The 16,866-nt window shown below is 40.1% G+C and overlaps 1 protein-coding gene across 1 annotated transcript; it reads right to left on the reverse strand.

Annotated features, from left to right (window-relative positions):
- Positions 1 to 12,343: 12,343 nt before the first annotated feature.
- LOC132550897 (protein qua-1-like) lies at positions 12,344 to 13,407 on the reverse strand. The gene is made up of 2 exons (XM_060214995.1): positions 13,357 to 13,407; positions 12,344 to 12,955 (listed from the first exon to the last, which is right to left on the reverse strand). Exons 1-2 carry the CDS (start codon positions 13,405 to 13,407, stop codon positions 12,344 to 12,346), a joined length of 663 nt encoding a protein of 220 aa, XP_060070978.1.
- Positions 13,408 to 16,866: the final 3,459 nt, after the last annotated feature.

The raw sequence follows: 16,866 nt of genomic DNA on the forward strand, positions 1-16,866 counted from the left end.
ACAGAGGGAATAACAATGGCGGAACGTCAGTAGTATTCCAAATGTAAATTTGAAACCCTTTGTTTGTGTCGATTTTCAGGTTGTTTCCTTTAAATACCTTAACAACATTTGACATTTACAATGGCGGGAATGATTATCAAAGGAAATAATAAATTATGATGTTTTCTACTAATCAACTTACTTAACTTAAGTTAAACGACCCTTATCGTTTTCTGTGGTGATACATGTCTCTTTTGTAAATTAAAAGATAGCACATGCCATTTCAAAGACAAATGTCATAAAAATACCGGGAAATGACTCACGAAATCTTCTTAAAATTTACAAGTCATACTTTTTCATTCGATATCAAATTAGCTTGATATTTTCTCAATGCTCATTTTCTTACATTCAATTTAGAATTTACGAAATTATCAAAAACAATTTCGCAGAAAGTACCATTGATTGGTTTTTTATTTCACTGTCCGTTCTGAAGAGGAAATTGTCCGGTAGATGACCGACGCCATTTAACCTTGAACTGACCACTGGCTATAGATAAGTCCCATCTGTTTTGTTTATTATTCACTTGATTAAAAATAGCTGAAACTTATACTGTTTACATATCGGCTATCACGTTTCTGACACAATAAGGGGAGACAACTCGAGTTCCCCTGAGGCACTCTGAAGTGTTGCCCAGTTTCACTAATACAAGTATTGTCTGATTTCTGAAGCACCGGTTCGATTTCATGCATCAGAGATAAGACCTTTCTATGTCAATGCATGGCAGTACTTTCTTTGACACGATCGCCATATGTACGTCACAGAGCGGCTGTTGATACTGAAGACTGGCTGACCCTACCGCGGACATCACACAATAAACAACTTCCGATTTAATCAAGGCTCCGGTTGCGCATCGGATGGTAATCGATTTCATGATTGACCATATGTTCTGGTCATTGGTTACTGAACACTAAACGGTGGTCAGCAATATGTAATCCAACACACTGTTACAAGAAGTAGGCATACTTCGGAATGTATATATAACAGTACTGGACAATAGACGGGGTCCGTCGGTATGTATATATAACAGTATTGGACAATAGACAGGGTACGTCGGTATGTATATATAACAGTATTGGACAATAGACGGGGTACGTCGGTATGTATGTATAACAGTAGACTGTTGGACAATAGACGGGGCACGTCAGTATGTATATATAACAGTATTGGACATGTGCCGGGGTACGTCGGTATGTATATATAACAGTATTGGACAATAGACGGGGTACGTCGGTATGTATATATAACAGTAGACTGTTGGACAATAGACGGGGTACGTCGGTATGTATATATAACAGTATTGGACATGTGCCGGGGTACGTCGGTATGAATATATAACAGTATTTGACAATAGACGAGGTACGTCGGTATGTATATATAACAGTATTGGACAATAGACGGGGTACGTCGGTATGTATATATAACAGTATTGGACATGTGACGGGGTACGTCGGTATGTATATATAACAGTATTGGACAATAGACGGGGTACGTCGGTATGTATATATAATAGTATTGGACAATAGACGGGGTACGTCGGTATGTATATATAACAGTATTGGACAATAGACGGGGTACGTCGGTATGTATGTATAACAGTAGACTGTTGGACAATAGACGGGGCACGTCAGTATGTATATATAACAGTATTGGACATGTGCCGGGGTACGTCGGTATGTATATATAACAGTATTGGACAATAGACGGGGCACGTCGGTATGTATAACAGTATTGGACAATAGACGGGGTACGTCGGTATGTATATATAACAGTAGACTGTTGGACAATAGACGGGGTACGTCGGTATGTATATATAACAGTATTGGACATGTGCCGGGGTACGTCGGTATGAATATATAACAGTATTGGACAATAGACGGGGTACGTCGGTATGCATATATAACAGTAGACTATTGGACAATAGACGGGGTACGTCGGTATGTATAACAGTATTGGACATGTGACGGGGTACGTCGGTATGTATATATAACAGTATTGGACAATAGATGGGGTACGTCGGTATGTATATATAACAGTATTGGACAATAGACGGGGTACGTCGGTATGTATATATAACAGTATTTGAAAATAGATGGGGTACGTCGGTATGTATGTATAACAGTATTGGACATGTGACGGGGTACGTCGGTATGTATATATAACAGTATTGGACATGTGACGGGGTACGTCGGTATGAATATATAACAGTATTTGACAATAGATGGGGTACGTCGGTATGTATATATAACAGTATTGGACAATAGACGGGGTACGTCGGTATGTATATATAACAGTAGACTGTTGGACAATAGACGGGGTACGTCGGTATGTATATATAACAGTATTGGACATGTGACGGGGTACGTCGGTATGTATATATAACAGTAGACTATTGGACAATAGACGGGGTACGTCGGTATGTATAACAGTATTGGACATGTGACGGGGTACGTCGGTATGTATATATAACAGTATTGGACAATAGACGGGGTACGTCGGTATGTATATATAACAGTATTGGACAATAGACGGGGTACGTCGGTATGTATATATAACAGTATTGGACAATAGACGGGGTACGTCGGTATGTATGTATAACAGTAGACTGTTGGACAATAGACGGGGCACGTCAGTATGTATATATAACAGTATTGGACATGTGCCGGGGTACGTCGGTATGTATATATAACAGTATTGGACAATAGACGGGGCACGTCGGTATGTATAACAGTATTGGACAATAGACGGGGTACGTCGGTATGTATATATAACAGTAGACTGTTGGACAATAGACGGGGTACGTCGGTATGTATATATAACAGTATTGGACATGTGCCGGGGTACGTCGGTATGAATATATAACAGTATTTGACAATAGATGGGGTACGTTGGTATGTATGTATAACAGTATTTGACAATAGATGGGGTACGTCGGTATGTATGTATGTATAACAGTATTGGACAATAGACGGGGTACGTCGGTATGTATACCAGTATTGGACAATAGACGGGGTACGTCGGTATGTATAACAGTATTGGACAATAGACGGGGTACGTCGGTATGTATATATAACAGTATGGGACATGTGCCGGGGTACGTCGGTATGTATGTATAACAGTATTGGACAATAGACGGGGTACGTCGGTATGTATATATAACAGTTTTGGACATGTGCCGGGGTACGTCGGTATGTATAACAGTATTGGACAATAGACGGGTACGTCGGTATGTATGTATAACAGTATTGGACAATAGATGGGGTACGTCGGTATGTATATAAAACAGTAGACTGTTGGACAATAGACGGGGTACGTCGGTATGTATAACAGTATTGGACAATAGACGGGTACGTCGGTATGTATGTATAACAGTATTGGACAATAGATGGGGTACGTCGGTATGTATATAAAACAGTAGACTGTTGGACATGTGACGGGGTACGTCGGTATGTATATATAACAGTATTTGAAAATAGATGGGGTACGTCGGTATGTATATATAACAGTATTGGACAATAGACGGGGTACGTCGGTATGTATATATAACAGTATGGGACATGTGCCGGGGTACGTCGTTATGTATGTATATCAGTATTGGACAATAGACGGGGTACGTCGGTATGTATATATAACAGTATTGGACGATAGACGGGGTACGTCGGTAGGTATATATAACAGTATTGGACAATAGACGGGGTACGTCGGTATGTATGTATAATAGTATTGGACATGTGCCGGGGTACGTCGGTATGAATATATAACAGTATTGGACATGTGACGGTGTACGTCGGTATGTATATATAACAGTAGACTATATGTATCTATACAGTAGACTATGGGACATTACTAATTGTGTGATTTATCTTTGGACATCATTTCGTGAAATACTGTTAACGTTTTGATGTATTAAAATGTGTGGTTTGAGCCTCGTGGTGAAACATTCAAGCCCCAATATACGTAAAAATCACTATGAAAAACAAACTTTATCTTATTTTTCCCGTAATATATGTAACAAAACAGATACTTTCCTTTAATTAAAGAAAATAAAACTGACTGTTTTCAATTTAAATAAAAATTGAAAAAAATCGGAAAATAAACAATGTGGGACCCACAATAATTCATACATTACTGATCGTAGCGATGACATTGCGCATGCGCAAATTCCGCGTGTGTAAACATGGCAGACACAGTACAGACGTTCACCAGTCGCTTCCTTTTTTCCCAATCATACATCAGGCCAATTCTAAATTTTTACGTTATAATTGTGCGTCGTTTCTAAACTAATTATTCCTTCTAATAATTTCCCAAAAACTGAATGTTTATCACAGGAATACCTCAAGTCTTCGCAAACAATGTTTGTAAACAAAAACTTACCGTAGACATATCTGCATGTGCTTCCTCTATAAGTAGAAACCTTAACTCTCGCGAGATCAGGTCATGAACTTTCCGACGTGGTTCGGCAACAATCGTAATTTCGATGGCGGCGTGTTTGAAATGGGGTTGTGTGTACAAATAGCGAGTTTCAACTGCTCATATACCAATACTTTATGCACAAAGTCATGGTAGCTATTGTTTGAATAACTTAATTTTAACTACATCTTAGAGAATATCTCAATAATTATGTGTGATTCTACACTAAATTTTTGGTGAATGTTACGTATATTGGGGCTTTAAGCTGTAGGCGGATCAGAAAAGATGTTTACTTTTTTAATTTTAGAGTTTGAACAGAAGCGTGGTAATAATACGTCAATATGTTTATCTAACGTGATTAATTAAGTTTGCTTCAAGGGCGAATCACAAACACCAATGGTATTCGTATTAGAACGACACGAGTGAAACGTACACGGAATAACAAAGAGTGCGCTCATGAAACGAGAACCTCAAGGAGTGCAAATGAATATCATCGTTATGTGCATGAATCTGTACATCTTCGGCCTGAGATGGAAACAATATGCGTGTGACAGCATGAGACCAAAAATGTATTAATATATGGAATATTGTACAGGCCGGGCACAGGTCGACAAATATATATCCGAACGCGCGTGAAGGAGAAGTACAATAGATATCATGGGTCGAGTATGAAACACAACAAGAACCGTACCAGGACAAGTCTTGATTCCAAGCCATCAAGCAAATATTAGCACGCGTTACGACTAACGATATTTACAGATCGGTAAAATGACTTGCATTTCAAAATAATGAGGTATTTAAATGTCGTCCTGTATGACACATCCGGTTTTGTCATGTTGAACGCATTTTATTCACACGTGCTAGTCAAGCCGGCCGAGTATTAAACGATTTGTTGCGTGCATGTACTTCCGGTGCCGAACAACGTCTGCGGTGTTGAGTTAATGACGGATGTGGCGGGACACGTGTTTTGAAAATGTATACATCCAGATAGGTTAATGTTCTTGTTAATTGTCAGAGGTACATAGGACTTTGCCTGAACCATTCCAGAGTAAGAAACGAAAGCATGGTTATTACACAATACAAACTTGTTTGTTGTGAAAAGGGTTCGCCGATATTTCAACTGTAACTGATGCTGGTTTGACTCCTGGAACAATCGTCTAATAAAGTTACGCTATATATTATTCAGGTTCTTGAAATTATAAATAAATGTGATTTTTATTTTTTCACTTAATATATCTAACACAACCCAATGATTCAAAATAGATGTTTATCTTGATCCCGACTGTCAGTTAGGGAAGAGAACGCAATTTGTCAAATATTGGACATTGACACCAATAAATAAATTAATTTCAAGGCATTGCAACCGATTCCATTTCCTCGTCGGCTAAAGAAATTCGGAAAGCTCAGAAGAATGTGTCAAAAATATTTTTTTTCAACTTTAGAGCACAATGTTTTAAAAACGCTGAAGAACATGTCATTTTTTCAGAGGTTTTTTTTCTAAACGTGAGTTGTTAACGATATTTTTTTTTTAATTTGTTTGTTTTTGTTTTTTGTCTTTGTTTTGATGTTGTTTTATCTTTACTTTTTATTGATCTATTTTTCCCTAGAATGCTATTTATTGAAATAGTATTCGATACATGTATTACCTGCTTACCATGTCAACATACCCAGCACGTTGTGTGCTAATTACCTATGATATCTGCTCGCTGTGTTGATCAATTAAACATCATAAGCATTTCATACATGTGATTAGCCTATCTGCAGTAAATTCATTGATTTCTCAGTAAATATTCAAAAGCATTTAATTAGCCAAGTGTATGTAAACAACATATCTCGTCACAAACACTGGCCCCAATCATGTATCATTAAACATTGATAAAATAATTACAGTTAATCATCCAATACAGGTTGACTGTGAGAGGAACTTGGTCTGAAATGTTCATACTCTTATAAGGTATATTTTCTTCCCTGTTGTATATATACATATAATTTCGTTTTTCCCATCTCCGCCTTCTTCGCTAATTCTTTTCACTTTTCAGTCCTAGAGATGCATTTATTATGTGTTCTGAATTTGTACAAACAGCGAGGGGTGTTGATAAGTTGAGCCAACAGTCGAATCCTTTTGTGTAATGCTTTACAAATAAATTTTGTTTAAATTCAAATTTATATGTATGTGATCTGGTGTAATTTTCATTTCGGATAGTTACCGTTCTTTCACTTGTGCCAAAACTGTGTACCTATTTCTATATATGGTACCTATTTCTATATTTGGTACCTATTTCTATATTTGGTACATATTTCTATATTTTTCTACATACTTCTATATTTAATACAAATTTATTTTTTAAAAAACCCATTAGATAATTCCTCGAATACCTGCCTTATGGAAATTGTCCTCTAAAGTCGTTAAGTTGTTTACTGGAGTCCCGTCAACATCGTCATTTTGATACTGGATCTCCTTGTGTTTGGTGGTTACCTCAGTAAAAACATCATGCCCAGGGACAAAAGTACGATGGTACAGATCGATCTGTTTATCAGCTTCCTCAGAAACGTAAACCGCCAAATATAGCGAGAGTCGAACTGTGGAATTGTGAACGAGGGGAGCTAACTCGCCTTCACACTAGCATTAACTGAATTTGGAAAAAGTACATGTTCATTAAATTTATTGATTAAAAACTCTGGAAATGTGATGAAGGCTACAGAAATTGGCTAAAACCATTATGAATCGAAGGGAGAATCAACATTTCATTTCTTACTGGAGGCTCTACAAAATGTAGGGCATACATTGTTCAGCAGGGAATGTCTTCACTCAATTGGTAGGATATACAGTATTCAGTAAGGAATGTATTCGCTCAGTAGGTAGGGCTTACAATGTTCAGGAGGGAATGCTTTCACTCAGTAGGTAGGGAATACAGTGTTCAGGAGGGAATGTCTTCGCTCAGTAGGTAGGATATACAGTAATCAGTAAGGAAGTATTCGCTCAGTAGGTAGGGCATATAGTGTTCAGGAGGGAGTGTCTTCACTTAGAAGGTAGGGGATACAGTGTTCAGGAGGGAGTGTCTTCACTCAGTAGGTAGGGCATACAGTGTTCAGGAGGGAGTGTCTTCACTCAGTAGGTAGGGCATACAGTGTTCATGAGGGAATGTGTTCACTCATTAGGTAGGATATACAGTATTCAGTAAGGAATGTATTCGCTCAGTAGGTAGGGCATATAGTGTTCAGTAGGGAATGTCTTCACTCAATAGGTAGGATATACAGTATTCAGTAAGGAATGTATTCGCTCAGTAGGTAGGGCATATAGTGTTCAGGAGGGAGTGTCTTCACTTAGAAGGTAGGGGATACAGTGTTCAGGAGGGAGTGTCTTCACTCAGTAGGTAGGGCATATAGTGTTCAGGAGGGAGTGTCTTCACTTAGAAGGTAGGGGATACAGTGTTCAGGAGGGAGTGTCTTCACTCAGTAGGTAGGGCATACAGTGTTCAGGAGGGAGTGTCTTCACTTAGAAGGTAGGGGATACAGTGTTCAGGAGGGAGTGTCTTCACTCAGTAGGTAGGACAAACAGTGTTCAGGAGGGAGTGTCTTCACTCAGTAGGTAGGACAAACAGTATTCAGTAGGGAATGTGTTCACTCAGTAGGTAGGACAAACAGTGTCAGGAGGGAGTGTCTTCACTTAGAAGGTAAGGGATACAGTGTTCAGGAGGGAGTGTCTTCACTCAGTAGGTAGGGCATACAGTGTTCAGGAGGGAGTGTCTTCACTTAGTAGGTAGGACAAACAGTATTCAGTAGGGAATGTGTTCACTCAGTAGGTAGGACAAACAGTGTTCAGGAGGGAGTGTCTTCACTTAGAAGGTAGGGGATACAGTGTTCAGGAGGGAATGTCTTCACTCAGTAGGTAGGGCATACAGTGTCCAGGAGGGAGTGTCTTCACTTAGTAGGTAGGACAAACAGTATTCAGTAGGGAATGTCTTCACTCAGTAGGTAGGGCATACAGTGTCCAGGAGGGAGTGTCTTCACTTAGTAGGTAGGGCATACAGTGTTCAGGAGGGAGTGTCTTCACTTAGAAGGTAGGGGATACAGTGTTCAGGAGGGAGTGTCTTCACTCAGTAGGTAGGACAAACAGTGTTCAGGAGGGAGTGTCTTCACTCAGTAGGTAGGACAAACAGTATTCAGTAGGGAATGTGTTCACTCAGTAGGTAGGACAAACAGTGTCAGGAGGGAGTGTCTTCACTTAGAAGGTAAGGGATACAGTGTTCAGGAGGGAGTGTCTTCACTCAGTAGGTAGGGCATACAGTGTTCAGGAGGGAGTGTCTTCACTTAGTAGGTAGGACAAACAGTATTCAGTAGGGAATGTGTTCACTCAGTAGGTAGGACAAACAGTGTTCAGGAGGGAGTGTCTTCACTTAGAAGGTAGGGGATACAGTGTTCAGGAGGGAATGTCTTCACTCAGTAGGTAGGGCATACAGTGTCCAGGAGGGAGTGTCTTCACTTAGTAGGTAGGACAAACAGTATTCAGTAGGGAATGTCTTCACTCAGTAGGTAGGGCATACAGTGTCCAGGAGGGAGTGTCTTCACTTAGTAGGTAGGACAAACAGTGTTCAGGAGGGAGTGTCTTCACTCAGTAGGTAGGACAAACAGTATTCAGTAGGGAATGTGTTCACTCAGTAGGTAGGACAAACAGTGTTCAGGAGGGAGTGTCTTCACTTAGAAGGTAGGGGATACAGTGTTCAGGAGGGAGTGTCTTCACTCAGTAGGTAGGGCATACAGTGTTCAGGAGGGAGTGTCTTCACTCAGTAGGTAGGACAAACAGTATTCAGTAGGGAATGTGTTCACTCAGTAGGTAGGACAAACAGTGTTCAGGAGGGAGTGTCTTCACTTAGAAGGTAAGGGATACAGTGTTCAGGAGGGAGTGTCTTCACTCAGTAGGTAGGGCATACAGTGTTCAGGAGGGAGTGTCTTCACTTAGTAGGTAGGACAAACAGTATTCAGTAGGGAATGTGTTCACTCAGTAGGTAGGACAAACAGTGTTCAGGAGGGAGTGTCTTCACTTAGAAGGTAGGGGATACAGTGTTCAGGAGGGAATGTCTTCACTCAGTAGGTAGGGCATACAGTGTCCAGGAGGGAGTGTCTTCACTTAGTAGGTAGGACAAACAGTATTCAGTAGGGAATGTCTTCACTCAGTAGGTAGGGCATACAGTGTCCAGGAGAGAGTGTCTTCACTTAGTAGGTAGGACAAACAGTATTCAGTAGGGAATGTGTTCACTCAGTAGGTAGGACATACAGTGTTCAGGAGGGAATGTCTTCACTCCATAGGTAGGACAAACAGTGTTCAGGAGGGAATGTCTTCACTCAGTAGGTAGGACAAACAGTTTTCAGGAGGGAATGTCTTCACTCCATAGATAGGACAAACAGTGTTCAGGAGGGAATGTCTTCACTCAATAGTTAGGGCATACATTGTTCAGGAGGGAATGTCTTCACTCAGTAGGTAGGACATACAGTGTTCAGGAGGATATGTCTTCGCTCAGTAGGTAGGGCTTACAGTGTTCAGGAGGGAATGTCTTCGAAACTAGTTATCTGCCGTAGGGTCTCTTTAGTAAAGACCCGGAACGTCTCATCATTTACTTGGATTGACCAAGAACCGAAAGATTTTCGAAACACGTGATCTTGTTCTTTTTGTACTTATCACTTTTTTTATGACCATACAGATTTCTTTACCTGTCCGAATTATCTTTTTTTTCTTTTTTTTTCATCAGATTCATGAAAAAACAGACACATGACTGAAACGTCATTACCATGACAACACTACAAAATAACGAGCCTCATAACAGTTATCTATCTTTAAAGGAAAGATATCATACGTTTACTCTTCTTTCCTATACCCGGATCAGACACGAGGGAACTGTTGGAGGAAGCTTTACCGCCCAGTATAGTAATCACCGCCGACTGACGTTTACCTTGTACGTATGTTGTTAGTAAGATACCCCTGGAGGACTGGTGTATGACATCAGAACTGTAGAACAAGACACACAAGCTTTGTAACTCAGGATAATTTAATCTAGAAATAACTGTGATTGGCCGATCGAAGTATTCGTGGTTAACGCTATGACGTACACGAGAGAGTGATTTGGAGTCCAAATTTGGGCTGTACTGGTGAAGTATCTGGTGGAGTAGCTGACATTGTCAGGACGTATAGACAGCTTGATCATGTTACTGTAATGGAATTGAAGTGTCTCTGACATATCTTATATAAGCATTCTTCATATCTTAATCTTATATAAACATGGTTTAAATGTGAGGAAAAAGATGAAAATATTGATGTTATTACTGTATCCTTCGCGTTTTTTATGATTTTGTTATCGTGTTTACTTCTCAAAGTATATTTACATTGGTATAATTCTATATTTTACTTGGTGCGCATGTACCAAGTCACCCAATAGTAATACAGTTTCATTGCAGGTTCAGAAATTAATGAAAAATGAATAAAAAAATTCTTGTATACCATATATACGTGGCATTTATCCGAGCTGTTTTTGTACACGTTGTAGCATTTCTATCAGTTTTACATAAAACATACTCATGTTAGATGAACCCGTTTTCTGTTGCACTTGACTATATTACCATACTTGTTGATAGGCAAACATAACCGTTGTTGAAATCATCTCCCTCAGACAGTCCTCTCTAGAAATATAATAACAATTAGCCATTTTTATCGGAACCACTTTTGAAAATAAACTAAAAATCTTAATGTTGTGTTGTTTTCTCGTAAGAAAGACATGCACCGTCCAGCTGTTCCTTAAACATCTTCTCACAAAATCCCCAGTCGTTGGTAACGATGTTAGCGTACAATTGGCAACGCTCCTGACTTAATAATGTCGTCGGGGTGGTTTACTCATTAGTGCAATTTTAAATCCTAGTTTATGGCTATATGACAATTACACGGCGTTTGAGCGGCGCGTGCTTGACCCGATTTATCCAATATAGCAATCGATATTGGCCTTTGCCTTTTTTCATGTTTGTATGGTCAATTTCTGCTATGTTATGTTATCTGATGGCCTAAACACATTGTGTAAAGAGAACGGTCATTGATTTGAGAATGTTACAAAATACAGTCGCTAGTACATATTTACATTTTGATTAAGAAACTTTTACTTTAGATTTTTTGTTTCTGACAATATTTACAATCGTGAAAGTTTGATTGTACAGCACCTGTATGTAGCAAAACAGCCCTTTACATGATTTCCCGATGTCTTGATATAAAATTACGCACTCCTTAAGAGTAAAACGACACTATGTTTCTTAATCTCTCCGAAATGATGAAATAATTGTCTCGGTAATTCCAGGCATTGTGGAAATTACCAAGTATTCTCTGGGTACATGACGGGTAGTTTTATTTTTACCTAAATCCTTTAAATAAGAGGAAGGAAACAGAAAACGAAGATCGGAAGAAAACAGGCATGAACCATGAAGAAAGATAAACAGTGTCGGAGACTGAAGTGTTAGAATTCCCTACTGAGTCTTGTGTGTAGAGACAATCACAAACTCTCCAAAGCGATCTCTGATTATGTATCTTATATCGAATCTGATTCACGGAAGCGCAACAGGAACTTAACTATAAACTTTAAAAGGCTGAGGGTGAAAATTAAACTAGAACACTGTCAGGTCAGTAAGAGTCCCGTTATGTGACTGGAAATCCGCCCCGTATCCCACCTTTGTACGAGGCCCAAAAATAACACAAATCGGTAGTTTGATCTAACGACATAAAGTGAGCGATCAAGTCTTCACCTCTAAATGTATGATGCTGTCTTACTTGGTGTAGACAAGGCAAGGCTCAAACATTGCTAAAGAGTCAACAACTTTAAGTAAAGGAAATTCTAAACTCGACCATATCCACACAAAAACCTTCTTAACTATTGATATGGTGTTTTCCGTCACTGACTGTGGCACCCTTAGGATTTCTCCCGTCACCAATTGTGGCACCCTCATGATTTCTCTCCTCACCGATTGTGGCACCATCATGATTTCTCCCGTCACTGATTGTGACACCCTCCTGATTTCTCCCGTCACTGATTGTGGCTACGTCATGATTTCTCCCGTCACTGATTGTGGCACCCTCATGATTTATCCCGTCACTGATTGTGGCACCCTTAGGATTGCTCCCGTCACCGATTGTGGTTACGTCATGATTTCTCTCCTCACCGATTGTGGCACCCTCATGATTTCTCCCGTCACTGATTGTGGCACCATCATGATTTCTCCCGTCACTGATTGTGGCTACGTCATGATTTCTCCCGTCACTGATTGTGGCACCCTCATGATTTATCCCGTCACTGATTGTGGCACCCTTAGGATTGCTTCCGTCACCGATTGTGGTTACGTCATGATTTCTCCCGTCACCGATTGTGGCACCCTCATGATTTCTCCCGTCACTGATTGTGGCACCATCATGATTTCTCCCGTCACTGATTGTGGCTACGTCATGATTTCTCCCGTCACTGATTGTGGCACCCTCAGGGAACTAGAGGGTAAATACGGTAGAGGAGGCTGAGGAGGCTGAGGGGGCGAGGAGTGATGGGAGGGAGGGACTTATATCAGGAAATATAGATTATTGCATTTACATTTCACTATTTTTCAAACTTGCAAGATTTATTTAATCAGCACTAAGGAACAGTTTCAGTATAAAATCAGAGACAGAGAATAAAACAAACAAAAATATGAATAATTTCCTGTTAAATACATTTTGTAAATCTAGACATCATGCAAGCCTGAAAAAAAATCACAATAATGTTTATTTTGTTATTAAGTACATACTGATATTGTTTCGAAATCATCCCGAACGCTTTCCCGACGTTACAACTGTATCAGACTCTATCAATGTTTGTCTGTGCTGTCAACAAAACCATTTTAGGCAACGCCTACCGTCAGCAGAGATTTATCTATATTCATGGCAAATGCGATTTCTGCTTTCATGATTAGCCTTTGTATTTGAACCAGAAGACATTTAGGGCGGCCTTCGGGACTTATTTTTCCTGTGATAGGGCTCTGGTCATTGTCTCCCGTCTTGCCTATTACATCGCCCCAATCTCCCTTCAGGGGCTTGTGGAATGGTGTTCCTCTAACGTTATTATGGAGATAGTTCCCGGGCTGTAGCTTTGAAGGCGATTACATGTCTTTAGGATAGAGAGAATAAATCAAGTGTAAAGAAAGACAAATCATAGCTCGATAGACCTGATTCTGAGGTAAATGTCCATCGTAAAACATTTATATATTGGTAGATGTTTTCAACTGTGCAAGTAAATGTTGTTAACGGTTCGACGATCATACTTCAATATCGGGCGGGTTATATAGCACGCAGCGTTAACTTGATAAATCGGGGTGATTCTGCACGGCCGCAATGCAGTTTGTCTAGCTTTATGTGTCCCGCAGCTTCGTATGATAAATAGATGCTCAGTTATTTCCCTTCTAGCTTTCCGGATTTTGCAATACTATGTTCGAGTTGATATTTAGAAAAAAATAATTAATAATGAAAATAACAAAAAACAAGATGAAAGAATCTATGAGTATGTAATTGCTATCCTGCCAAGCACAACTTCTACTTCCACACAGCTTGATGAGTAACTATTCCAACAATGGTAAAGTGATCTGACGGTAAAAATGTCGAACTGTTTCGTTCCCATGCTCTGTTCAGATACCCACGGTAACACGTGTGGAAAATGTCGGGAACTCACTGAAAGAAGTTGAATACTTTTGTTTCATTTGCTAATTTCTCTACATCACCATGATGATACATTTAATCTTATCCTATCAAAAAGAGTGTTAACTGACAAATTTGCACGTACCTCACATTGCCTAATGAACGATTACACATGCCCACTAACAAACGGCCGCACTGTACAGGTGTGCCATCAGAATATCTGAACTGCGTAACATTCCTAGTTAGTTCTGATGATTCAAGTCGTTTCTGAGATAAGTTTCTGTCTTATTGAGAACAAGGAAATCTCCGCCGAAAAATTAGATGCCGCATTCAGCCTTTTTTACTTTTTACTTTTATCTATTTTACAACCATTGCGAAACAAATTATTTCAACTTATATGAATTACTCTTGTTGGCTAGTATTTCTGTGTGGTCTGTTCTGGGAGGAAACCGAGTACCCAGGGGGACCGAACACGGTCGGGCAGGTGACCATCACCTTTTTCACGTCCATTCCGGGCATCGAACCCCGGACGGCAAGGTGTAAGGCAGGTGCGTTACTTAAGCGTTATCCTTCAGATAAGTAGGCGCCCTTAGCAACCCCACAAACCAAATCGGGAACCTTCGGCACTTGCGGAAAGTGCCGGGGGTTCCCGATTGCCCAAAAACCTCATAACATCATATCATCATGTGACGTCATCACTCTTGAGTTATCGCCTATTTATCTCCCCTGTTTTGCTTGCACCGTTTCAGTTGTGTCCTCCTATGACTGACAGGTTGGTTTTGACGACGTCATTGATGTTTTTAGCTATAGTAAAGTACGTAATTCGACTAACGGGTTGACGACGTCATTGATGTATTTAGCTATGGTAGATAACGTATTTCGACTGACGGGTTGGTTTTGATGACGTCATTGATGATTTTAGCTATAGTAAAGTACGTAATTGTTTTGTGTACTGCTGTTATTTGCATGCTGTATTTATTGACAAAATTTAAACACTTTACATTTTTATTCACAAAATATCATTGTTTAATTAAAAAAAGCATTCGAAATACAAAAATATTTACATCTTACATTTCTTTTTTGCAAAACTTTTCTTTTGAAAAATATTTTTGGCCTCAAAATGGGTTGCATCGAATTGTTTTTCTAAGAATTTCCGTTAAGATAGACATCGCCATCCTCTTTCTCTGTGTACCAAATTGAAAATACAGTGCTGGCCGTATACTAGAGAGTTCAGTTGCCGTATTCGAACAGGGTTATATGTCCACGTTATACTGTTTGTTTAAAAAGGTATCGAAAGCGTCGTGAAAGGGGAGTAATCCAAGCAGATCGAAATACTGTCCACTTCTTTCTTATCTATGTATACGACAACCAGGGTAGACCTTGTTAGATTATAATTACGTTGACATGTTGGTATTTTCTTGTTTTCTTCCGTGTTTTCATGGCAGCTCTATGGGGAGTCATGATACACGACACTAACGATAAAATTAAGGACCACAACTTTTCCACCGTATGACAGGTAGAGTGGCAGTTTATGTGGGTTCGTGAGTGTCATGTCAACAAAAGCAAACTGACACGATGTCATACCCAGTCTGGTATCGTCACCTACTTAACTCCTTTAGTACTCCATTCCGTATGTCGACGCTTTCGGTTCTTTCGGAAAAAAGTTTTTTTCTGGCAGCTGTAGAAATATTCACTTGTGTTTTGTTTGTAAAATATTCAGTAAATTTGTCTACATGGAGGCAATGGCGAGTGATGACGCTTCCTCTGTATCTACTGTCTTGTTCCGCGTGCTCTCAACCTACGGCAGCTGGAATACCCTTGTGTCTGATAAGAAGTACTGAATTAACATCGAGGGTAACACAAGAAAGGATTCTACACCATGATTTGTTAAGCATTACCTAAGGGCATGAGAGAGGACTCATTACAAACTGACTGCAAAACTTACTCCATACATGAAGAGTATTCGATCAAACTGAGAGAATGTACTACATTCCCTTGCATCTGATATGAACATTAACTAAGAGTTGCCTTTTCTCAATATTAAATACTGTTTTTTGTCCACTCACACCATTCCACTAATTTCTATGGAAGGAAATGCACGCTCTGGATAGGATGGTCGCCACTGTCAGACAACAGGTCCTGGCTATAGGTGAGTACAGGATGGTGGCCATTGTCAGACAACACATCACGGCTATAGGTGAGTACAGGATGGTGGCCACTGTCAGCCAACACATCCCGGCTATAGGTGAGTACAGGATGGTGGCCACTGTCAGACAACACATCCCGGCTATAGGTGAGTACAGGATGGTCGCCACTGTCAGACAACACATCCCGGCTATAGGTGAGTACAGGATGGTGGCTCCTGTCAGACAACACATCCTGGCTATAGGTGAGTACAGGATAATGGCCACTGTCAGACAACACGTCCTGGCTATAGGTGAGTACAGGATGGTGGCCACTGTCAGACAACACGTCCTGGCTATAGGTGAGTACAGGATGATGGCCACTGCCAGACAACACATCCCGGCTATATGTGAGTACAGAATGGTGGCCACTGTCAGACAACACATCCCGGCTATAGGTGAGTACAGGATAGTGGCCACTGTCAGACAACACATACTGGTTACTGGTGAGTACAGGATGGTGGCCACTATCAGACAACACATCCTGGCTTTTGGTGAGTACAGGATGGTTGCCACTGTCAGACAACACATCCCGGCTATAGGTGAGTACAG

The sequence above is a fragment of the Ylistrum balloti genome, unplaced genomic scaffold (assembly GCF_031769215.1).
Source record: "Ylistrum balloti isolate Yb309-2 unplaced genomic scaffold, AGI_CSIRO_Ybal_v1 Utg370156, whole genome shotgun sequence".
Classification (NCBI taxonomy): Eukaryota; Metazoa; Mollusca; class Bivalvia; order Pectinida; family Pectinidae; genus Ylistrum; species Ylistrum balloti.

Coding starts and splice junctions, on each gene's coding strand:
- LOC132550897 (XM_060214995.1), bottom strand. CDS start 13,407: ATGAAAGCAGAAATCGCATTTGCCATGAATATAGATAAATCTCTGCTG. Junction 12,956..13,356: donor TAGATAAATCTCTGCTGACG/GTAGGCGTTGCC, acceptor TTTACCCTCTAG/TTCCCTGAGGGTGCCACAAT.